This window comes from Armigeres subalbatus, chromosome 2 (genome assembly GCF_024139115.2).
Source record: "Armigeres subalbatus isolate Guangzhou_Male chromosome 2, GZ_Asu_2, whole genome shotgun sequence".
Classification (NCBI taxonomy): Eukaryota; Metazoa; Arthropoda; class Insecta; order Diptera; family Culicidae; genus Armigeres; species Armigeres subalbatus.
In genome coordinates, this window is record NC_085140.1 from 317,740,891 (window position 1) to 317,767,883 (window position 26,993).

The 26,993-nt window shown below is 37.8% G+C and overlaps 1 protein-coding gene across 1 annotated transcript in view; it reads right to left on the reverse strand.

Annotated features, from left to right (window-relative positions):
• LOC134212641 (uncharacterized) overlaps nt 1–26,993 on the reverse strand; it is a 149,070-nt gene that overhangs the window by 5,712 nt on the left and 116,365 nt on the right. Inside the window, exons 4-6 of the mRNA XM_062690668.1 lie at nt 24,703–25,813; nt 8,880–9,570; nt 8,649–8,748 (exon numbers count right to left, since the gene is read on the reverse strand). Of these exons, the coding sequence (XP_062546652.1) occupies nt 8,649–8,748; nt 8,880–9,570; nt 24,703–25,813 (1,902 nt within the window). The remainder of the gene's footprint in view (nt 1–8,648; nt 8,749–8,879; nt 9,571–24,702; nt 25,814–26,993) is intronic.

The following is a 26,993-nucleotide window of genomic DNA, read 5'->3' on the forward strand; positions in this document are numbered from 1 at the left end:
CCATTGGAATTGCTTTGAGCATTATTCCATGAACGGTGTTTGCATTGAAGTCACCAATTACGAAGAATTTAGATTTGTTACGAGTTAGAATTTGAAGATCAGCTTTCAACAAATTCTTTTGCTGCCCATTGCATTGAAAAGGCAAGTAGGCTGCAATGAAGGAAAATTGTCCAAAGTTTGTTTCAACAGAAACTCCAAAGGTTTCAAAAACTTTGGTTTCGAACGAAAGAAAATAATTTATGTTTGATACGTCTATTAATAGCAATGGCGACCCCAGCACAGGCGCTGTCAAGACGATCATTTCTGTAGATAAAATAATTTGGATCTCTTTTAATGGAGAGTCCTGGTTTTAACTAAGTTTCAGTTATAATGGCAATATGCACATTATGAACGGTTAGGAAGTTGAATAATTCATCTTCCTTACCCTTTACAGAGCGGGCAATCCAATTTAAAACTTTCACACAATTATTTGGATCCATTAAAACGGAGTCCGATAACAGTTTTTTGTGTGTACTTTATACCAACCTGAACAGCTTCAGGTATGGTATTTGCTTTGAACATTGCATCAATCATGTGATGCAATTGTTCAGTTAAAAAATCAAAATCCGAAGCAGACATTACGTAGTTTATTATTGTTATTGTTTAGTTCCGTATTTGGGGGTGCTTGGTGGCCTTGCTTCTGCCTCATAAGCAGGAGATTAAGGGTTTGATCCCTGGCGCTTTCCAATTTCCTATTAGATAATTTCGTTAATCATATAACTCAATCTCTTTGCAAATCCAATTCTCAATGCTATCAAGTATGATTCTAAATATAGAATTGTTATAAAAAAGCTGCCTGTTACTTAGTAGCAGTAAATAAAATGTAAAAATAGATTGGTATTCATTTGTACCCGCATACGAATGCTGTATACGGTCGCTATGCTCGTGCAGGCCTCATACAAGTAAGAATGTGTGAGGTTGATGTGCGGGTAGCGATAGTGTGGTAGACGTATGCGTGGTATTAGAATCCAAAAGCATTTAAATTCTAATTGTAAAAAACGAATCCCATTAGAATTCACTTTAATACTTTCTCATTACTCTAGTACTTCTAATTCTCATTCATATATCGCATCACTTACCAAAGTGAATCCAGATAATATATCCCTTCATACTAACACAATATCCTATCCTAAGACTATCGTGGAGATGCAGAGGTATACTCGGTCTCTAGTAGCAACGAGAGATGAACTAATAATCCTTCCTTCCCTTGATGACCGTAAGGACGTGGCCGGCGCCGTAATTGACTTAGTAAAATGCATTGAATTTCCGAAATTTGAACATTGAGAATGATAGCTAAGCCCAAGCTCCATTCAATTGGTTCCCTGTGCAATTTCGCAAGTTCTAATCAATCACGGAGTAGCAACTACGAATTGTACGGCTATCCTGCTCATGCTCATGCTCATGTTATTGTTTCGTTCCGTATTGATGACTTTTCGGATTCCCGAAATAAATTATAGCCATTACCCGTCTGGGCGTCTGAATGGTTCCAAGCAGTGGTGGAAATCTGCGAACCTTACTCACAAAACGAGAAGTAGGCACTGCAAAAGACTCGCGAACATTTGTTTTGCCTTTTCCTTGCCTACCTACTACTCGCAGAGAAAACAAAAAAAAGAACCCCGAAAATGTTCGTGAAGCTTCGCGGAGTCATTCGAGTTAATTTGCCATTTGCCATTACAGTCATAAAACAATATCGGAATATGTTTCTCACTGATGTTCGAGCAAGAACACAATTGTTTATTGTTATTGTGTTTATGTCAAGTCAAATTTATCCATTGTATTCGAAGTAATCACAAATACTCGCGACCGTGATTTTAACTCCCAATTACACTCTTTTCTTACTCATGAATCGAGTATTTCCACCACTGGTTCCAAGTTGGCAATTTCAAATTAGCTAGTTTATTTTTAAATCGGGTTCCACAGCATTGTAAAAGTAAAACCAATATAGCACCACGCTTTGACCCATTAAAGCCTTTGAATTCGTCCTAGGTTATTTCCTTAGGGTAGCCATGAAGTGTTTTTCAAAAAAAAAAGCATCTGCAAAGGCATACACGGAGGCAAGTTTCTGATTTTGAAGGCAAACTTCTAAGGTGAATTTTCTTTGACTCTTGGTGGTTCGATGTTTTAGAATTTCCTTTATTTTTAGACCATTCCCCATAGTGTTCCGGACCTTTCGAAGGAACACATTCGGTAATCTTCCGGGCTAATTCCTAGTCACTTCACAGGTCTGGTCTATACCAATGCAATGTTTAGGAAAAGGTAGCTTTCTAGGACAGATTTGATGGACAAATGTCACTTTTCTAAACGTTTGGGAGCTGCGGCAGATCAATTACTGCGTGCCTAAGGGGCAAGCCAGAGTAAACGCGACGAGCGATGCGACTCACGTAAAAGAATAACAATTAAGGTACACTGGGGAAGTGGAAAAGGAAAAATCGATAGTGCATGTTCGAATTAGTGTAAAACCAATTTAAATGATCTAAATGCATTCAATCAAAATGGGCTATCAAAAACAGTCAATTTTGCACCAATTGTGCGGTAATTCATACCATTTTGGTTGCTTGAAATTTATGAAAAAAATTTAAAAATTAGGAGTTGTTTTTCCACTTAACCCAGTGGGATGGGGTAAGTGGAAAACCCATGTTACCTTGACCTCCAATTGTGATGAGAAGTTACATATAACTAAAATCAAAACGATAATTGCTCTGAGTATCTTTTGTTGAATAATTTCATTGGCTTAACGGAATAGGTCCCCAAGGAATTCTCGTAATAGCTAGTGGATGGCTGGTTTTGCCTTCTCGAACATTAAGTGTACGTAAAATCTATATATTCGCCCCAAAGATGAACTTTTTATTAGGAAAACAGGGCTTACAGGTTTATAAACTAATCAACTTAGTTTAACGATTTGATGATGTCTGTGTGTGCAAAACACGTACAAAATTATCTCCTATTTTTAAGAACTTGTTCTTAACCAATTTGTTCGCATAAAAAATTGCATTCAATTGCAAAACTTGCTATAAATATAAATGAATGTGAATTATGGAATATATTCACCTACCGGTGCTATTTTCTTCTTTCTCATACTTTTTTTCATATGTTAAACATGTGAAAGGCATTAATACCGATAGGTGGATTAATCAGGTGTTTTCTTATGTACATTAGTCTAATCACCACTGAAATCACAATGATAAAAAAAAGGAACATATTAAGATTCACAGCTATCAAAATAAACCCTGGAGGGAAGGAAAAAAATTGCGTGATCAGAACATTTTCCACTTCCCCTGCAGTGTTTGATACCAGGGGTAAGTGTAAAATCTTTGAATTATTTGCTTTCATGGTACAAACCACTACAAATTGAATGGGATTAGTTTAATTGTATTGTAATAGTCACCTGTGAAATAAATTTACTTGAAAAAGGGACAATTGTTGCAAATAAAATTTGCTTTTATGAACGGAAAAATCAACTTCTCGCGAAACCTAAAATGACAGTTCAAGCGTTAACCATGTTAGTGTATGTATTATACAAATTTCAATATAGTATTAGTATGTACATCAAAATATATTCTTGCACAATGTTATGGTGTGGTAAAAATTGTAAAATATGTACAATTCCAATTTTTCGAGTCGATTTTTACACTTACCCCTTTTTTCCACTTCCCCCAGTGTACCTTATTATCAACAGGCTGTCAAATTGTACTGTCGCGTCGCGTCGCATCGCACGTCGCGTTTACTCTGGCTTGCCCCTAAGGGTCAAATAATGGTCATTGTGTTGGTAAAAAATATATCGATATTGTGTTTCGATTTGATTCCCACCAGCATTCGACATGAACAAAATTAGGCACACGTAAAAAAAATTAATGTTGTTTATTATTAATATTTCTAATACATTTTTGCCAAAGCAGGCGCTTAATGACATGTATAAGAAAAAACTTATACATCACATTAGTCACATACACTCGGAAACTTATACTTTTCATTAACTTATGAATGTTATTAGCCTTTTGATATGGGATCATTCATTAGGTGGCATAATGAAGAGTATAAGTATTTTCGAATGGTTTTTTGCCATAACATATAAGGTTTTTTTTTACGTGTACCTACTGTTTACAGTTAATGAAGAATGCTATCACCTCCGTCACTCGTTTGATCTGAAAATTTGTTATGATTGCTCGATTGAGCTCAGAATTGCAAAAAGGTCAGTTGGTATGCTAAGAACAATTTCACATAACATTTTACGATGATTAAATGAACTTTTACTTGGCTTTTGGCTGATTTAGTAGGAGCTGGATTGTGTAATTTTGGATTTATTTATCGAATTGCATCAGCCGAAAACTATATAAAAGTTCATTTGATCATCGTATGTTCTGTGAAATTGTTCTGTAACATATCAACTGCCCTTTTTGCAATTCTGAGCTCAATCCAGCAATCAGAACAAATTTCCAGATCAAATGAGTGACGGAGGTGTATTTTCCTATACATTTTGACTGAAACCCCCATACAAACTTTAAATCAAATACGCCAGCTTATGCAACAAGCGATCGAGCTGAAATTTTGGGAGATTGATTTTCTCACCAAAAGACACAATCGTGGGGGGTGCCCAGTGGAATCCGACAACTTTTTTTTCTGGGCCAGTCTAATAGTTATACATATTAAAGCCTTAGTAAATATCAATTTGTGCTGAAAAATTAGTAATTTTAATACTAAATTATAAGAAAATTCAAATGCCTTGTTGAACTTAATGTAGCGTTAAAAAAAAACACGTTAATAAAGTTTAAAAGAAAGGAAAATTCTAATTTCAACCACAAATCTTTCAAATCTTAAATTATATAAATACTAAATTATAAGAAAATCCGAATGCCGTGTTGAACTTAATGTAACGTTAAAAAACACATTAATAAAGTTTAAAAAAAGGAAAATTCGAATTTCAACCACACCACCTTAACATCAATATTTCAAAAACAAGTGAGGTTGTCAAAATGCGTTTTTCTGTTTATAGCCCTTTTACATTATTGTTAACCATCCCTCGTAATAATAATGTGAATATAATACTCACTTAAATCATAATCAACGTTGGCTGTCTTGCCCCACTTTACCCTATTACACGAAATATTGCCAAACGGGCCACAGTAGTAAAAGTTTCTTTACAGTCGATGTCTGGACATTGCAGGAAACGTTTCACGACTGGGCCTTGCTTTGTTTCGTACCGCTTAACCAAGATAATTGACCTTTCCCTTCAAAATTCGTTTTATTATCTCAGTCGATTCTGCCAAGCTTATTTAAGATCAATCTTTCCCAAAGAATCCATATTTTTTTGAAGCCCTATTACTATTATTAATATCGAAAACAAAAATCGAAAAAGTGCTGTTTTTTTTTGAAGATTGGCCCGATTTTGAACGAACATTGAATGAATTTTTCAGGCCGGTTCACACGTGCAGCACTTTTCGGTTTTTGTTTTCGATTTAAAAAATAGTTAGAGGCTTCAAATAGTATGGGTTCTTTGGGAAAATTGACCTTAAGTAGGCCAAAGTATTGATTGAGCAAATAAAAAAAATTGACAAGAAAGGTCAATTCTTTTTCAACCGGAACACCCATTTGGATTTCAAGGGCTTGACACCTTCTGGTCGTTGAAATTTTGACAATAAAGAGCTGCTAAGCTACTTCGAGTTAGGTTCTAAATGAACGCTCACTAGCACAATAAAAACATTTTAATTTTTTTTTTTAAACAGGGAGTTATTTTCAAATATTTGCTATAATTGATATACAGAAACAGTGCTTCGAAAGAATACTGACAATATTACAATTCTTATGCTAGAATAAGCCTTTCCGACAAATTTTCAGCTAATGCTGATGAAATTTAGAGGTGACTCAAGTCAATTTTGCGTTTTTGAGCTATTTCCAAAGTATCAAAAAAATCTAACACGAAATATGAACGTCGAAAATCATCACACCAACCTCTAAACGAAAGCTTTTGGTATGCTCTAAAAGTCCTATGAATATTGCGATAAATGTCGATTAGATTCTGACCATATTTTAGTGTGTTTCAAGCATTTATGTGCTTAAAATTATTGTTTTATTCATAAGTTGTTGTTCTACAAAATTCTCGAATTTATTATGAATCATCATATATTCATTACTAGCAGATCGGAGCCTCGGCGTTGCTTAACCGGTACTTAGTTCGATTACGTTCCTGGTGCTGGGAATTTGTTTTCATCAGTACCCGCTAAGCTGAGGAGGTCGACGGAGGTCCTTCGTAGCTTAGTAGAGAAAGCACCTGTCTACCTTACTGCCATGCCAATGCTAAATATTGAATTAGCATAAAAGTTTCTACCAGTATCACCATATGTTAACAACAGTTCTAACCAATCCAAGTGTGACTTCAGACGAAAATTTTCTTCCATGCATAATTCTTCAATCGTTTCTTATAAACATAGTATTATGTTTAATATTGACATATACTGCCGTTATACGCATTTTTGTCCCATGTATATAGGGAATCCCAGCAAACATGGAACAAATATGCTTATGACGGCAGTATATGTATTTGCTATTTATTTGACGTATTCATCTACTAATTTAGTCACGCAACCGAGTGAAAATTAAGAATTGGAGATAACTGATGAATAAAACAGATACACTTTAATGCTAAATTAGTATATCCACAAAAGATAATGTGACATTGTCGCAACGTGTTTGCATAGAATTCTGGTAGATCAAGTGTTTAGTAATATTTTAATAAATAATATCCAATGAGTTTTCTACTCCATTCAATCTCAATTTGGTATGACCGAGCCTGGCCAAGATAGTAGTTCTAAAAAATTTTGTCATAATAAAATCAAGAAAAGAAAACCTTCCTGAACCAGAGTCAGTTAACATTCGTGTTTATGGGACATATTATACGGTTACTTTCACAGGGAGATCGCAGCAAGCCATGCGCGCGGACGGTTGCTTTTAAATTTGCTGTCACGGTTTTTGTTCGTTTCCGCAAGAAATAGATTCGGCTGATGTGTATTTTTTGCATTTGTACTAGAAGAAAAAAGTTTAAGTTATCTGAAGTTTGAGATTTACGAGTTTGGTGACTTTTTCTCAAGTGTATTCTTATTTGAGTGCGCGAAATCGTTTGTGTAGTTTGAATACGGGGATGAATTTGGTGAAAACATATATGAATTTGTGAAAATACCAGGAAAATATGGATCAATAAAGAATTGATCGGAATAGCGCTGGAAGAGTAGTGGTTTGTTCGTGGACACTAGTTGTAATCTGCTCATCCTCAGTTCATTTATACGGAATTGGATCAATTTGGTGAGATTGTTTCAATATGTTTTAATATGATTCAAAAACTATATACGCGCTGGATTTAAAAATCCGGAAGTTTATTTATGGATCCATTATCCAATTGATAATGGTAGCATAAACAGGCGGGGCTTATTGCAAGTGAAAGTGACCTCGGACTGGACGTGAGTTACCAGGCAGTCTGAAATGGGTCACTGGAGCTGCAGTAGAGCTAACACCTTCTAACTCCCGGGCTAAAGCTGACTTTATTAAATACAGCTTTCTTCCATAATACCACTGCCGGACAGTGGGGGTTAGATTGAAGATACACACACACACATATTATACGGTTACTTTCACAATGGGACTCAAATTCGGTTACTTTCAAGATGGGACAAATCGACTTTGTATTTTTTTTTCGAAATTTTTAGAATAAATAACACAGTTTTATTTAAAAGCATACAAATATAAACAAAAATATAACCATTGGTCATCAAAACTAATAAATGATGAAAAGTCATATGGGACAGTTATGCGATTACAGGCATTAAACCGCCTTCAAAAAAATGAATTCCCAAAAATTCAATGTTTCACATGAGATAATAATACCCCAAAATACCGTCAGTGACAAAGGTAACGACTAGTGAAAAATATTGTTGGAAAGCGATGTTCGTGCCACCAGTTTCACAACCTACTAAAGAGAGAATGAGCATGCAAAAGGTAGGTACAGAAAATTGGCAACAAATGGCACCCAAGCGGAAGACCGTATGGATGCGGCCGAACACAAATTTGGATGCGATCCAAAAAAGTTCTGTATTATCATCATCATCGCGACTCTGTCTGAATCCATTATTACGATTGAAGCCAAACATGCGATTCTCATTCCGCACGAAGCCTTCCAGTTAAAATCTGCCTTTTCAACGTATAGTTTTAGGTAGGTAGCCAGTCAATCCGGATTTCTTTGGTGCTCTGCTATTTTGCAAATTAGTATGGACTAACCAGTTTCCTCGCGGATGAAATCGAGATGTTCGAAATTTTAATCTAATTTACAAATATGTTATAGAAGTTTTTGCTTCAATAAATTAGGTTCTCTTCTGCGACACCGCCTCAGTTAATAAAGCACCGTCCGAACTGAACAAACTGCTTTAATGCGAGCAATGCCTGAATTAAGGAAAATGTGTTTCATTGGTATTCATTTCTGCCATATCCCGATTATTATATTTATTATATTGAACTGTATGTTTTCGAATGATTGGATTAAGAAGGAATTCGTTTGTATGATTATCAATAACAAAAATTCATCTAAAAAATATTCAGTTCATCGCACGAAAACAATGTCCACCTACCTTCAAACTGCTTCATCTTTTGGGAACATAGAAGTCGCGCCTTGCCGGCAGCCACTAGCACATAACCGGCCACTTCTTCACTGATCTCCACACCATCAGCCTAAAATAAAAGTGAAACGAAACCGATGATTCACCATCTTTCGTATCATCAAATCCAATTACAAGTGCTGATAGAGAGTAAGCACCATCGAATTGTTTGCGCACATTATCCGGCCTAATGCATCGACTTACCTTCAACTGATCAACGTCCCTCTCAATGTTCGCTGCCATTGTAAGTAGTCTATTCTGTTCGTTTTTGAGCACCTGAAGAAAGTAGTTTCCATCTTTGACTTGTGTCTTGGCCGGCATAACTTCCACGACCGGATCGGTTCCGTTCACATTCTCCTTATTCTCAATCGGATAATGATGATGGCCATTTTTCCTGCTGGCTGCACTCCTCGTCACCATGCCCACAACGCAATCCCCAACGTCTCCCCCGTTGACCGCCATCGTCGTCGGTTCAGCAATTATCATCTTTTGTTCTACACCACTGGGCTGCTGTTCAACTGATGCTTGCTCGATTGCTACTGGCACACTCTTCGTCGTACCCGACTTTGTAGTGATAGGCAAGCGAGATTCTAACGTGGTTCTTCTATTATCGTAAAGGGGAGCAACTGTAGCGTCACTGGTGACACCGGACGTCACAGGTTTCGACGGCGTGACTACTGATAACGTCGGTTCGGATCGAGATTCACTGCAAGCCACGGATGACTTGATGGTTGTGGTTTTGGTGGTTGTCACTGTAGTGTGCTGTTCTCGCTTCGATTCTAATGCCGAAGACGAGGACGATGAGGAGAGAAGTGACGATGCAGACGAGAGCGATGTGATCGTTCCGTTGGATGTGACTTTGCCATTGGCGAAATGCGAGTGATGATGATGGTGACTGAAAGATAGCGAGATCAGGGTAAGAAAATAGATTAGATTAGGACTGCACATGGATACAATAAATATTGTAAACAAATATGAATAAACAGAAATAGAATCACATTAACTGTTAAGGGTCCGTACACTAATTACGTAAGCAATTTTTCTGGGTTTTTCAATCCCCCTCCCCCATGTAAGATTTTTCCTATACAAATATTATTTTGTTTATATGGACTATGGAGCGTAAGAAAATGGCAAACCCTCCCTCCTCCATAAGTGCTTACGTAATTAGTGTACGACCCCTAACCTGAGAGCTGCGGACTCGATCGATTCTAATAGGGGAGGAGAAGACCACCAGCTGTCATCGAGAGAAAAAGTAGAATCATTGAAATTTCACACGATGCGGTATAGGAAATGAAGTATATTTTTGTATTAAAACAAAAATTAAGGACGTTTCTCAACAAAATCTTGGTTTACGGGGTTAGAATTTCAAAAGCACACAAAATAGACATGATATCTCGATTTTTATATTTTTTCGAATACGCAGTTAATGCTTAAGATTGTTGAATTTCTAACCCCACAAACTAAAAATTGTTTGACAAAAAAAATTCTATAACGTTCTAGAGACATTTTTATTCTCATTTTCTATAGCATGCCATGTCAAATTTCCATGGTTCTACTTTTTCACTAAACTTTTCCAGGTGGCAGCACTGATGAAGGAACCTCCCCCATGGTCAAGATATTTTGCTAGAAACCCTCAAATTTCCTCTCAGTGTTCAATGTACACGTTACGATTTTCTAACATTGCATTATCATTATGTTTATCTTTTAAAAATTAATTGCAAAGATCTCGACGATTCACTGCATTGGGATCATTCAATTATTACGTAAGCATTTATTTTTTGTTTTTCGGAAATCGCCCCGCCAACCCACCCTTCCCCACTCCTGTTAAAAATTTTACCATACAAATTAGAGTAAGAAAGAGACAGACCAAAAGATATTTTAGTTACAAGATAAAGATTGTCGCTGTCGTCGCTGTCCGGAACATCTTTTGCTGGCAGGTGCTAAATGTCAATGAAGGAAAAATACATACGATTTGACAGTTCGGTTACCCAACATGTTTCGGATAGCAGAACAAAGGGAACCGAAGCGACAATCTTTATCTAGTAACTAAAATATCTTTTAACAAACCCCCTTCACCCCTATTGAACTCACGTAATTAGTGAACGACCCCATTGCATAAATTAATGTGCCGATCGTAAAATTAAATCATGCTGTTCACTTATTATATTCATCGATAGGTTTGAAATGGCACCAAATAATTGAGTTTAGTTACAAATTAACTACAATTAGTATGAGTTGGGGGGTAGCAGGGACTATGTCCAAGGGCTTGACGATCCCTCCCCAGTCTATCTACGAGTTGTGAATGTCCTAGGAAGCCTAGGATGTGGTGGGGCTTGATAGTGGGCCCTGTTAAATTCCTATAAAAAGCTGCATGTATCCCCAAGTAGGCTCCGCCAAAGCGACCGTGTGCCGCTCAAAGCGCACAAGCCCATCCTGGTGTCAGGTGGGACACAAAACAGACCTGACACGACGGCCCTCCGACGAGACAGGAGGTTTGCGCAGGCCCAATAAGCCGCCTGGAAAACCAATAATTACGAACAATATACGAGATAATACGGCTCGATATAATCTGTAAAGACCTATGCGACGAATAAAGGATCACGATTGGAAGCTTGAAACTAGAGGCCTGGATAAGAGAAACGCGGATAGAAGATATAACTCTGCCAACACTGCAGTCAATCTTCTTCATCAAAGACCAACACATGAAAAGAAAGAAATGGTTTATGCACAGACAAACAGACATAACACATTGAACATTCACTCATCAAATTCATCGTATTTTAAACACTAACGACATCTGTTGATTTCAGTTAGTTGGGCAAATCACAAACCAGATGGCGGTAGTGGGCAAATGTCAAACTCGAGCAAATCCGATGCGCGCGCCACTAGTGACCGATTGACCAACTAATGATTATTTGTATTGACCAGTAAATCAGTGAACGATGGACATTTAACGAGTGTTATGTCTGTTTGTCTGTGGTTTATGTATGTAGATAAAATCTCACAATCCGTTATTTAATGTGTCCACATTACATAACAATAGAATCCAATGAATAATGCAATTTTATTTCATAATCTATAAATGACTTGCATATTTTATTGCAAATTAACGTAAAATTCATTAAAATTTCTCTTGTCATAAGACGAGTTTGTGCAATCCCATTGAATTCCACCACTTAATTGTATCTTGACAGATACGTATTTCGACCTCAACAGTAAGGCCGTCTTCAGTGTCTCGTACTTGACTCGACTAAGTCGGTTAGCAGTACATGATAAACGCATTCTTTTTATTTCAAATTTTATTTTATAATATCATACTTCATACACAGTATAAGAAAAATCCAAACCCGCACTGCTTTCCGTTTTTAATTAAATTGCTTCTAGAATTTTTGAGAAGAGTTTTAAAAAAAATTCCATCTGCTTCCAGTGCAATATTTTCGACTTCGACTTCTTCTTCTTCTTCATGCGACCTTTAATCGTCAATAGTGCTGGGCAGGGTTTGCAGAAATCGCTCTCAATAGATAACGAACAGCGATAAAAGAGAGGCAAAAATCTCTTCGAATCATAACAAGCCATGAAAACAAAACTATCGCACTTGTATACAAGTAGGAAGCAAACTATTCGGAAAAGTCGGTTCACACCGAGGGGGTTTGATAAAGCGCTTTGTTCTCGCTCATTTTATGTTGGGGATAATATTTATTCGCACAGCTATGTAAAACATGTTTAAATGCATCTTTTTTTTTTTTTTTTATTTCAAATATATTTGTTTATTAAGTTTCATCGCAATAGTTCATAATAATAATAAGATAATAATACATGGCAGATTGACAGCTTGTAATTTGAACATTTCCTACTGAACCTATGTTCTTCTAAAGGTTTGTTCGCTACTAAACTATAAACAATTTTAGGGGAAAGAATACAGATCACTGAATTTCATTCAGAGACTACTAGTTAATTATCGTATTTCTATAGTTATTACATATGTGTTGTTTGAGATGTTGCTTAAAGATAGCAAGACTGGGAGAATTTTTAATGTTTTCGGGAATTTTGTTATATAAACTTGGTCCTAAGTTGGAAAATCTTCGTCGTCCCCTCTCAGTTCTAAATCCGGGTCGCTGAAGATGATGCGCGTTACGTGTACTATGTCGATGAGAAGCGTTAGTGAATGACCAGTTATGATGAATGTCTAGTCGATTGATAATTTTGTACATAGAAGTACAAACATGCAGCTCATGTATACCTGCTATTGGTAGCACTTTATGATGAGGCATAGAGTAAAGTTCACTTGTTGGGAAAAGGTAAGGTAGCTTAAAGACTGCTTTGATACATCGGTTTTGCTGGATTTGTAAGGGTTTCAAATGCGTTTATTACTAGTACCCCAGGTGGAAATGCCGTATTGGTAGCGACTGTGGATGAACGAATGATATATTTTCATCAGCGCATGAGTTGGGGTAAACTTGGAAAGTTTCCGTAGCATTCCGCAGAGTGAGGAGCATTTGGATATAACTTTCTGGATATGCACATCCCAATTTATGCGGTCATCTATGTGTATTCCCAGATACTCATACTCAGATACTCTTTCGATTATAGAACCATTGACTATTAAATTTGGACATGTAGCTTTATCGCGTTTGAGCAAACTGAATATCATCATTTTAGATTTTTTCAGATTGAGGGCCAATAGGTTGTTTTCCAGATAAGCAGAGATAAGCTTCATGTCTTGTACCATATCTTGAACCACTTTTTCCGCGTTAGGGCCTTTTCAAGGAAATAGCGGTGTCATCCGCAAATAATCTTGGTTTGCCTATAAGTGGAAGCTTGGACATGTCGTTTATATATATGAGGAAAAATAATGGTCCAAGGTTACTGCCTTGAGGAACGCCGCAGCTTATACTACATGACTCGCTCTTCATCCTTCGATTACCACTTGTTGATTCCTATCTGACAAATAGCTTTTTATTAAACGGCAGGGCACTCCTCGAACGCCTTATGCGGATATTTTTTTCACGGCATCCCGTGCTTAATCGTATCCAACGCTTTGGACAAGTCCAGAAAAATAGTTCCTGCACAGTTATTTTGATCCATAGTAAACGAAATTTCATCAATTAGCTCTAGTACCGCAACCTCAGTTGAAGCTCCTTGTCTGAATCCGAACTGATGCTGATAGTGCATGTCAGTAGATTCGAGAAAGTTTTTAAGTCGCATGTATAATACCTTTCAAATACCTTATTAATAGCAGGTAATACTCGAGATGGGTCTATAGTTGGTTGCATCCATGGGATCTCCTCCTTTAAAGATGGGATAAACCAGCGAACGTTTCAGACAATCTGGGTAGTTCGTTCCGCAGATGCTGTCGTTGATGCATTGAGCTAACACACCAGAAAGAACTAGAGAATGTTTCTTCAAAGCTGCAACAGGAAATCCGTCAATTCCTGTTGCCTTTGTTGTATCCAGGTTGCTTATTATAGTAACGATCTCCGCTGCAGATGTTGGTCTGAGGAACATCGAAATGCTACAGCTCCCTATTGTGTTGAACTTATGTATATCGCCATCAGTTTTCAAGCTGCGTGCTAGATGCTCCCCGACCGTCGAGAAAAATGTGTTAAACGCATCGCCTACCTTCGCAGGATCCTTATGTTCTGTTCCATTGATTCGCAGTTGAATATTGTTACATTTCTTTACTTTGTTTCCGATCAGCTCATTAATTTTTTTCCAGAGATCTTTTGGATTATTTGTTGATAGAATCTTATAATGATTAATTATTTTAGAGCGTCTTAGGGGAAATGCTACAAGGTTAAAAGACTATTATTCTTCCATTTACTTCCACTATTAACTTTTTTATGTATCAACAAGCAGATACGCATTTCGTTTCCTACTTGGAAACTTCTTCAGTGTTTGTTATCGACAATAACAAACACTGAAGAAGTTTCCAAGTAGGAAACGAAATGCGTATCTGCTTGTTGATACATAAAAAAGTTAATAGTGGAAGTAAATGGAAGAATAATAGTCTTTTAACCTAGAATCTTATAATAATACGCTGACTTGGCCTTCCTTTTACAATCAGCTAGTTCCTTATTAGAATGGTCCAGTAGCAGTTTCAAATGTTGGTCATGACGATTCCGCTTCCATTTCTTATAAAGCTTGTTTGACTTTCTACTCAGATCTTTTATTTCTACATTGAACAACGGACAGCAGTTATTTTTAACTTTGATTTCAACAGATATAGTTGTTGAATTCATCTGACGAAGGTTAGCGTAATGATCCGTTATTGCTAGTAGGCGATCATTGGGGGACATCACATCAAAATCCGTTGAATTTAGGAACAATACAAACTGTTCATCCAGACGATGATAATCTGTAAGCACTTTGGTGAATACCCGTGTTTTTTTGCTTACTTTAACTTGGAACAGTGTCAGAATATATCGATGATCACTTAAGTTGCAATCCAGTGTATAGTTGTAAATTTGATTACAGTGTTCCTAATTAACGATTACATGGTCTAATACGTTGTTACTTATTGGTCGAGTAACATCAGTGTTACATACCACCATATTGTATGATGCAAGGAGCTGCAGATATGCTTGAACACCTCTTGAAGCTGTATTATTTATCGGTAGATTCATGTCCCCCAATACGAATTGTGGTGTCAATGGATCTGAAGAAGCAATAATGGTTTCCAACCATGTGACTAAACGACAAAATTCGTAATCTGGCGGTCTATAAAATCCATGTATAAAGAATTTATTAGCTTTGACAATCAGCTTTAGACCTATGTGATGGCATCCCTCGTCAATTGAATTTCCTGTCACTTCATACTTCAGCTCTTTCTTGACAAAAACAGAAAGTCCTCCAGCAGATGAAGTACGGCACGAATGTATGCTATCATATCCTCTAATATTGTAAAATGTAGACCGATCTTTCTTTATCCAAGTTTCCCCAACAATCAACACGTCGACCACCACCGGTAAATCTCTAAAATCGAACTTTTCCAAACGATTTAAGCCACGAACGTTAAATCGTAGCAAGCTCAATCCCTCAAATGAAGATGGTATATGGATGCTATATCAACCATCGAATCCAAAGAGCGTTGGCTGCTCGTCTAACTTCTATAGTCGTATGATAGGGTACTTTTTACCAATGTTTGTGAGGTAAAACCTTAGATTCCCCTGATCAAATTATTTAAATCTTCTCTGGACCTTACTGCTATTGGTTTAGACTGTTCATGGTATTTAAGAAAAATAATACCGTTCCTACCAGGCCAGATGTAGCGAATTTTCAAGGCTGCTTGGTGCTTTTTAAGTGCATGCCATATTTCCAATGGTAGGGGCGATAAATCATCCCGAATTATAACTTTATGAGTCCAACCAGTATGCCAACGGACTCCTGGTATCTGTGAGACCGTCAGTGGACCAAACATCCTTTTGTTTGTCATAATTTCCTCCTTTACTCGCGCATCTTTAAATGTAATCCTAATAGGGTTGCAACCTTCTTTAGTAGAACTAACTCGTTTGCAAGCTACGACCATCCGTTTGTCTACTTCATATCCAATTGTCTTGCATGTTTTAGAAACTAGATCCAAGGTGTCTTCATTGGGTGTTTTTGGTATACCCAATATGATAGCATTTGTGGATAACTCAGTTCTCAATTGAGCATCGGTTTCAACTTCCTTCCGGTGAACGAGATTGGAAACTGAATTCGTATGGTCAGATAAGGTTTTCAGTGAATTCTTTAGGTAGACATTCTCCGCCTTCAGAGTTTTCACTTCTAGTTTCAATTTTTGCAATTGACCAATTATATCGTCAAATTTGTCCGAAAGGAAATTTTGACTCAAAATAATTTTCTCGATTAGTTTGGACGAACAATCTTCAAGCATAGATGAGCACATATCTGGCAACTCTGCTATACTTATTTCTGATTTTAAATTCATTTCTAGTATTGACTAAGAGATGGCGCTGAATCGAATCAAATAAAAAGCGGAGTACGTGCACCGAGCGGGACTGATTGCCAAATTATGAGCAGACTCTCATACAGTACCTAAGAGAGTTTTAGTAGATCCAACGTCGTTTCACTGATTCACGGATCGGGTTCGTCTAGGCATTAGTATGAGAATATTGCCTTCTCGTTAATGATGTTGATGAGATAAGCTGACAGTTTCTGCTACTGATTCCTAGGTGGCCACGGTGGTACAACGATGATCTTCAGAACCGGTGCCCCCCGCAATTGAGGCTCAATAAAAGAAATGTATCATGGGTTGTTGCCCCACCAAATCAGTTCATTATCATAACAGCTACCTAAAAACGTCTATTATACTACCTATCGAGAGTGTGTACTAGAGTGGGGCGTCCTTTAGCATAGCATTAGCATTGTTACGGTGTAATTCGTAGATTGGACACTAGTGATACTCATGTTTTACTTTTGAGATCCTTATCTAGAATGCTATCAGAAATCAAGAAGGGGAGTGGTCCTTGATTCCAGTCTTAAACAAAAATAACAAAAGCATGAGAATTACTACTCCTGGCCACGCCCATCTTCACCATAACTAGGGAGAGGAAGGAAGTGTTGATGTGGTACTTACTTAACGAGAGGCCACCGACTTAGCGACACCCTCATAAGTACCACGGAGTTGGATAATGAGGAAGGTATTCGTTGGGTCAGGATTTGTAGCTGACAATGTAACCGTGGTAGATCTTACCCCGTAACACACCACGTAAAGGTGTCTACCCAGCATTACGGGTATGTGTACTAGAGTGTGGCGTCATGGTCATTTTTTTAAATCAATGGTTTTCCGAAGCCATTCTGCAGAATTTGGGACCGATTGATTGCTTCCTCGCTTTCCGCATCGCGTTTTAAGTTTGTATGGAAATTAGTATGGGAAAACGTATATTTTTGTATTTCTACTATTAGAGGTTTCAGTTCATCGTAAAACAAGTAGCACATTGCGTTAAAGTATAACCCAAAAGATGCCGAAAAGCTTTGCTGAAGAAGGCACGTTGCTGGAACGTCCAAGGAAAAAGTTATAACGTTTCGAAGATTTAATGTTCAAACCGTATGCAAAAAATCCTTTATTCTGCCAGCACTGCCGAACTACGTAGACCAATAATTTAACTGAGTGTTATTTCAAAATAATTGATCGTATAGGGCTTTAGAGCTAATGGGAGCTATCCGGAATAATTTCACAAAGAAAAAATCCGACAACAAGGAAGATGGATTTTGCCCTACACGGTAAAAAATATACACGTCCATGCGAACTGTTCTGCATTTGAATATGCACTACTTTGGAATCAAATCAATATCAATAGCTGAGCTTGTCGCATTCAAAGACCACCACTTCCATTTGACGTGCACAATGTTTTGAATTTAAAACAACAAAATAAAAAAATAGAATTACCTCAGCTCAGATTTGAATTACATACCTTTGCTTGAAAGTCCTCCGTCTTACCATGACTCCATCTCACACACGGTAAATAATCAACACGGTCAATTCAACTGTTCTATCCATTGAATTGGCAATTTTACAATCACTATGATTGATAGTGATATTCCTTTGATTTTGTACTGATGTCATACATTTCAAAAGTGCGTTAAATATGGACAATTCCAAAACATCAACACTATTGAACAAAGTGATTTTCCCTGGGAGTTGAAATGATTGGCACTTCGATCAGCACCAATAATGTCTTCACTAGATTTGGAAGTGATACATTATTGAATTCAGAGATGCAAGGTTATTGACTTAAAAAATGATCAATATTGGTATAGTTCTAAAAATAGATGACAGTTTGTATCAACTGTTCTGCTTTCTTCACAAGGATTTTCGAAGTGTGAGATGGAGTCATGGTAAGATGCAGGACTTTCAAGCAATGGCACGTTATCAAATCTAGGCTGTGGTGATTCTTTTTTTATTTGCTTAGTTTTACAATCAAAATATTGCGCACGTCAAATGGAAGTGGTGGTCTTTGAATTTGGAAAGGGCAGCTATTAATATTGATTGGATTCTAAAGTAGTGCAAATTCAAATGCATAACAATTCTCATGGACGTGCATATTTTTTACCGTGCACTTCGAAATACCTCTTGAAATAAGCAGAACAGATGAAAGAACTGTCATCTATTTTTAGAACAACACTAATATCGCTCCACTCTTAAATCAATAGCCTTGAACCTGTGAATTCAATAGCATAGCACTTTCAATTCTAGTGGAGACATTATTGGTGCTGATCGAAGTGCTAATCATTTCAACATCCAGTGAGTAGCACTTTGATCAACAGTGTTGATGTTATGGAATTGTCTGCATTCAACACACTCGTGAAAGGTGTGACACCACTTCAAAATCAAAGGAATATCATTTTCAATAATAGTGATTTTAAAGTTGATCATTCAATAGATGGAACAGTTAAATTGAGCGTGTTGATTTTTTACCGTGTACGATAACCATAGGTCGTCCGGTAGTGCTGGCAGAAACATTGATTTCTTGCATATGCAGGGCTGTTACAAAATAGTCGAATTCCAATCCGCGAAATCCGCGACTAGCAAATTGAAAACCGCGACTGTAAAAACAAATCCGCGACAAACAAAAATATAATTTTTTACTTATAATTATACGTTTTATAATTTTAAATTTTTTCAATATTTTTGCTTCTAATCTATTGGCATATTCATCGATAGAAAACAAAATGAAAAAACATTTACTTATTTATGTAATATATGAAAGAACATAGTTAACGCTTTAACTATATCATGAGCCACAGAAAATATATGTGCAGCGTTGAACTATGCCCGAAAGTAATTCAATTTTTAATGTTGCCGGGAAACCCCCCATTTGAATCGATGTTGTATCATTGCATTTCTTTATAAGTAGGCTGTGCAGATGCCAGTCTGTTGTCATAGGACTATATTTGAATTATACTTTTTAGTACACTATATAGTGTTCTTCTTATCTCTACTATCGTTTTACAAGGGCTTGGACGCATCAATAACCTGTCAGGCTATTTATTGATCAGTCATTGCATTGTGTACTTCCATCAATTCGCCAGTTAGGAAATAATATAAGACCATTTTTTTAAAAGCAAGCGATTCTCTACAGAACTCTGCAGAGGCCCGAGCAAAGCCTGACGAATCTGATTTAAAAGTACTCAGGCGAAATGTAACCAGAGATGAACAGGAACAGGCCTGCGAATTTTTAATAACTTGGATAATATTCACGATTTGAAAAATGATGTCATTATCACTACGTATGAGATAATGGATGGGTATTGCTAAGCTTACACAACACGGCAGACTCGACACGTTGTTCATTTTCCGGAAGAGCGTCAAGCGAAGATAACATGCACTAGACATCCTAGAAGAGGCCGTAGTCTTCATGGAAGGCCACGTACACGAAGGCATTTTGCCATCTATAGTGAGCATTACAACATCGTATGTGCTATCCATCGTAGGATTCGTTTGGACTCTCAAGGATCAAGTTCAGTCAGACAGTTTACTGCAACTCAGTAATCACGAACGAACTCTCAATGGATATAAGAACAGCTAGAAATTTTGAAGTAATGGACTAAAAAATAGCCTACCAAAAAGTTATTGGAATGCATAATAGAACAAAGGATTAATACTGAATGGTTTGAATAAGATGCCTGCAATAGTGGGAGTCATTGAGCATGGTACAAAACTATACGCAACTGATGGTCGGGAAATAAAAAAAAAACTATCGTTCAACCGACGATATTCGGATTTCTGAATATCACCCCAACAATTGAAAGGCTGTCTGATCTTTTCTCACAAAAAAAAGGTCGAACATTCCACAATGATTTTCTGTGTGGCAGCTTATATTGGCGAGAATGGTCAAAATGTGGCATTCCCAACCTAGACCTCAATCCTTCAGCTTCAGCAGCAAGTTAACATACCACCGGAGAACAGCGCGCATAAAAAAGATTACTGCGAGACACTCGAAGATGCAGATGAACCATATTCGCACCACCCTTAGAAAAAAGCCATACAAAGCGGCAGGAACCCCAAGATTCCAGTCCTCAGGGAGAAGCCGGAACCGTCGGACCCTATCATCGCAATTGTTGTCTATTTTATTAGTGTTTTTGTGTTTTTTTCTACCCAATTTTATTCTTACAATCATTTCAATGTGGTAATTTTAATTCAAATAACTGACGAAGCCCTTGGTTGACTCACAAGACGGTCCTTCTGGTCCGGCCTTCCTCTTAATTAAAATTGCTAAATCCTTTTAATTTCTTTCCTCATTGGCGTTGAACCTAAAATTATAAATTTCAAAACACCTAAATAAAGACAGCTTCGATCAGCTATCAGTTCCGTCCCGACAGTTGCAGGTGTGAATATTACTGCGTTTGATCCGACTTTATCGTCGACACTCTATGCAGCGCAAGTAATCATAATTGTAATCCCGCAATTAGCGGCACAAAAGTTCTAAGCAATAAAATAAATAGCTCTCGGTATTTCGGTAATCCAGAAATGCAATATGATCGATCTGACAATTCGACAGACTTTCTATGTGTCCACTCAAACCAACATTCATACGACTATTGAAAGATTATTCAAATACTATGTGTTTGGATTTCGACGGGTTGCCCATTTTGCAAACGCCCAAATAAATGACATGTTGACTTAATCCTAAAATTAAATTGAGGGAAATCGCGATTTTCGCGAGAGTGTAATTATCAATCCGTGATTTTCGCGACAATACTTGACGGAACCGCGATTTTCGCGACTGGAAGTGTAAATTCGCGAAAAATTCGCAAAATTCGCGAAAAACGCGAAAATTGCGAAATCCGCGACTGTTGTAACAGCCCTGCATATGGTTTGAACAATCAATTTTCGAAACGTAATAACATTGTTGTAGACCTTCCAGCTACGTACCTTCTTCGGCAAAGTCTTTCGGCATCTTCCAGACTAAATGCTAACGTATTGAGTCACGTGATTGATGATAAATTGAAGCCGCTGATTGCAAAAATGTAAAAAAGTACGTTTTCCCATACTAATCTCCATGTAAATTTAAAAGTCGATGCGGCATGTGAGGTCGCAACCAATCGAGCCCATATTTTGCACAGTTGATTGGGGTCTAAAAACGATTCAGGAAAACCTTGATTTCACTTGATCGGACGAAGTTTGCGTTTTTCCATACAACTGCGCCCCACTCTAGTGTGTACAGACATGATAAGTGAGAGATTTGCTCATTCTCCTTTGGATTCGAACCCTGGTGCTGGGAATTTGATTTCATCAGTACCCGCTAAGCTGCGAAGGACGACGGAGGTCCTTCGTAGCTTAGTAGCGAAAGCACTTGTTAAGCGTACTGGGGTCGTGGGATTGAATCCCGCCTAAAGGAAGTGGTTACCTTTCATTACATTTTTCGAACTAAATCTGTCACATGTTGTGCATAGCATAGCATATGTGATTGTACAAATCGTGGGTGCCTATACAATGCTCAAAAATGTTTGGGACCTAGAACCAAGTAGTAAATAAGAACTGAATCTTTCATTTTTTCAAAAGAAATAGCTCTGAAACATCAATCATAATATGCATGCAGACAAATTTTCAGCTTTATTAATCACCTTGATATAGAAATTTTCATTTCCGAAATCTCGAGGTGACAAATTTTTAAGAATGAAAGATAGAAGGAAAACACGGTGCGTAGACCCGCTCCAGTCACTATAAAAAATACACTTTTTCCATTAACGGTGGCACGGAAACATTTATTTATGTGTCCGACTGATAAAGCGCCGTCACCACTAGTAGGAATACTAGGAATACTTCATGTTTTACTTACGTCCATCAATGATCAATTTGAATTTTTTACCCGTACCTTCTATCCATGCCTTCTGTTTTTTTTTTTTTTTTTTGGTAAACTTGAACTGTCAAATATACTCTAGTTATGGTCACCATATATGTCGAAAAATGATCATTCAGCATTTGTAACAGTCATTCGAAACTTCATACATGCCCTATCTAAACATTATGATTTTATGGTTGATTTCATCGAAGCAAAACAATGTGAATAAATAGATGGCGAAAAATCATCTCGGATGCCATCGCCATATTTTTTTCACTACAGATTAGGAGAGAATTTGAATTGAAATATCACAAATAACTAGTGAAGTTACGAAATTTCGTTGAATGGTCTTTTGAATAAGAGGCCAATTTTAACCATATTATCCGTTCAATAATTAACATTTTGCCGTAGACGAGCTCGGTGGTCTACTGGCTACCGCTTCTGCCTTATAAGCAGGAGGTCGTGGGTTCAATTCCAGGCTCGTCCCTTTCCTACTTTGTATTTCTATCTTAGTTCTTTCTGTGTTTCACGTTCTACCAAAACGATTCCTACTGTGATAACCTTCCACACAATCCCAAAACCTCCCGTGGCACCTATGAGAGGTCGTAGAGTTCTCTGCATCTTTCTTAAGTAGGTGTCCAACAAACCATCCTTCCCCTTCCTCAGCATTCGCAAGGACGTGGCCAGGACAGATCTCGACTATTGGAGAGTACATTGCTTCCATCTAAGAGTTAGTGATTAGTCCCAAATCAATATCTGTGGTAACGGATGAATGTAATGCTACTCTCATACAATAGTCTTGGCTTGTACCACCTACGAATTTGTGCGAACTGCTAAATGCTAATGCTAGATAAGTGAAAATTTAACATAAATTTATTGTTCGAAAAATTTTTTAAAACGGGGTTTACTGAGAGCGCATCAGTTATTTTGGAGTTTCGCACCATATGACGCAATAAATCTCATTTGGCACCAAAAATTGAAGCACCACACATCAAATCTGCTTCGAATATTTTTCTCGGTGATTATAAATATTTCATTTTATTATTTGATTATGGCATTTCATGGATTCATGTACAATAAACTTTAATTTATTTTGTTGGGACTTAACGTATTTTATTATTTTATGTGAATGTTTGCATAAAGCTAGATCTAGAGATCTCCGCAGGGATCAAGATTAAATGGCTTAAAAAGGGTTTTAAATGGTGCCAACTGTCTTTTATAATGGTTTACAAATATATTACGAAAGGTTCTTGGTGCCTGATTCGTATTCGTGTTCAGTCATATTCCGATCTTGAAACCCGTCTTGCATTTACCCTTCAAAACCATTTCAAGAGTGGGCCAACTAGGCAGATACTACTCTTCAAGAGGTTGTGGTGTAAGCGATGAAGAATAAAATGCCTTGACTATGGTTTTATTGTTGTAGGATTCAAATACTCTTGCAGTAAATCATAAATCTAAAAATGTTACTTGAGCGGAACTTTCAATTTCTGCCAGGTCAATCCAAAGTCAAAATGAACGGTTTCACTGGCCTGTTCACCGTATCGTCCCAATCCAGATCCTGTAGCGTTACAAAACTCTGGAACATGGTAGCGTAAGATATGAAATTTGGAGCTGTTTGGAAGCCCAGCCTGAAGCCAGTTTTTTTGCAAATTCTTTAAGTTTTATCTCGTATCCAGCAACCAACTTTTCTTGCAGGCATGCAGCAAATACCTCGGCAAAGTTGTCAAGCACCTGTAAATTTCAATCAAATAATTTGATTTTATTTTATTTTTTATAATTTTATTATTATTTTATTACTCATGCGTTCATGCTTCTAATTCCGAATGATTCAAACAACAATTTGGGAATGGTACATGTTTTCGCTATGAAACACGATCATCTAACTTAAAAAAAAGTTGTACTAGACCCCCCGACAGATTATTTACATCCCGGTCGCAAATGAAAGGTATATGCCTCCTCTGTCATGTGGCAAAATTTCAGACATGCCGAATTTTTTGAAATAAAGTTATTGGAAAAAGACACCGTGAGTCCGATTGAGCTGAAATTTTGCATAGGGACTTTTTTCGAGGAGACGAAGTTTTTGAAATTAGAAAAGTCGATTTTCATTGTCACCCTAGTGTGTAGTTATTTTTTCTTGGTACCCCGTTCAAGCTTTCCACTATTTAGGGGGAGTCGGCAGAGCTAGTTTTATTGCAAAATACTTCAAAGTAAATATAGTACGTACCTAAAAAAACTCAACCTACCTTAGGTCTCCATTGGAGATTATATGATTGTTGTTGGTGCCGTTGACAGTTCCGTTCCCAGCCACCGCAATAGACCGACTCGGCGACGTCTTGGGAACTTTTTTAGGTGAGAAGATTTGGAGCTGCGCACGAAACTCGGGCCTCAAATGCCTCAACACTGGCAGCGCTTCCATATCTGGATCATCGGCTATTTCCTTATTGTTTTCATCGAGATTCTCTTTTGTTCCACTACCAAAACCCAGAGCACAACCACCACCACCGCCGCCCCCGGGACCGACCCCATGAGTTGCACCATTAGTGGCTACACTTCCGATCCCATTCATGTGCAGCGCGTTCGCGTAGTTTTTGCTTACATTTTCGTTAGCAATGTTGTTCAAATATTTCCTCTCATTGCTATTGTAGATTTGCTTATTAATCACAACACCTTCCGCGTTACCATACAACTTTTCGACGCGCTGCTGAATAAAGCTCTTCTTAACAACCTTTTCTGTCTCCTTCACGCTGCTAATTTGGGACTGCGATGAAATCACTTTTGTCCTCAACCCCCCGCCACTGAATCCGTTCCCATTAAACACGGCATTATCCGTCACATCCTGACCGGTGGCAGCACCGCCCCCGCCACCACCTACATACCGACCCGAACCATTCACCATCCCACCGAATTTGCCCCCACTGTTGATGTTGTTGTTGATTGTATTGTTCATACTGATGTAGCTGAGCGTGGGAGCAGTCAGCTGGAAATTGCCACCCTCCGACCGGTTGTAGTGCAGCGTGGCAATGATCGGTCGGTTCGGTGACACTTCCCGGGACTTGTTGATGTCCTGCCTCAGCTTCGAATCGTACGTCGTCAGATTCGAGTAGCCATTCACACAGCAGGCCAGATTCAGGTAGCTGGGCTTTTTGCTGGCAACCGGCGTGGTAGCCGTCTCTGCCTGTGGGGACGTCGTCGTGAGAACGGTGCTGATGTTTCCGGTCAAGGGATCCAACACGGTCGTTACTGCCTGGCAGTTGATCACCGGAATTTTGCAACGCTCCTTGATGCCGGCGGTGAATTCTCGCTGAATGTCCTTAGCCGAGTTGGGAGTGAGAAAGTTTAGCTCTCCGGAGGTGTCTGTAAGGGGGAGAACAAAAAAGTCGGAATAAATAACAATTGTAATCATTGATTGAGTGATAACGACGATATTAAAGGACCGTGGTCATACCCATATACTAACACCCCTCCCTTAAAATCAAAGTTCAATAAGCTTTTCTTTTTATTGCAAAAAAATACCATCTTGTAGGGCGTAGGCAATTGAATCGTGAACTTTCATAACTATGTTTAATGAATGTCGAATCCTTGTGTTCGAATTGACCGACTATCAATTATTGTAAACAAGCGTATCATATTGTGTTGTGAAATTATTTGTAGAAACGTTACCCTCAAGCAATCACAGCACAACAAGGCTGAGAACAAATCCTTGAAAAGGTCCGCTTGTAAGCATTTCTCTGGCGTGCGTAATAAAATAACTATTAATTATGGGGTCCTTCGCCATGACATCCTGTAGCCACCGCTCCTAGTTGAGCGCATAAAAATAACCAATGTCAGACATTGAATGGAACGCTGAGTCACCTCCTACACAATGTACAACAACTGGACTGGCGTGTGGCATAATGTCCAACCCAGTCACGTCAGTACATCGCAGATTTTACGATTGTACATGTGACCTTTAACCTCACTGAAAACAGCGGTGCGGTTAAAATTACTATTTTGATAGGTTAAATTAAATACACAACGCCACTTGATTTGTGCAGACTATACATTACAGTCATCCCAAACGAAATATGTTGTTAAAATTACCATGGATGCTTAGATAAGAATGACAGAAGAAAATACCATGTTTGTGGTTAACTTAATAATAATGAATAGTAAAAATAAAAATTCTGGTGCGTTCAAAATAACAACTATTTGGTAGTTAGTAGAAAATCAAAATAAACAAACAAAAAATAATCCGATTAAAATCAATGCATATTTGGTGCCATTTATTTCCGTTTTTTTCTCTTGAATAGTACAGAAATTTAAAAGGGAACGACACAAGGTTCCAATGCCGCAAAATCGAAGCCATATCTTGTCTTTTTTAGGGATTTGCCGGCTTCTTCTGGATTTTTTGGCTTAAAAAAATTTTGCCATTCACCTCACAAACAATATGCTGACCGAGGAGCTGTAAATTATCTTCTCTTGCCAAAACTCCGGAGCAATGCCTTAATGATGATTCCATGGTGTTGAAATTTCCGTCGAGTAAGTAATCAGAAAG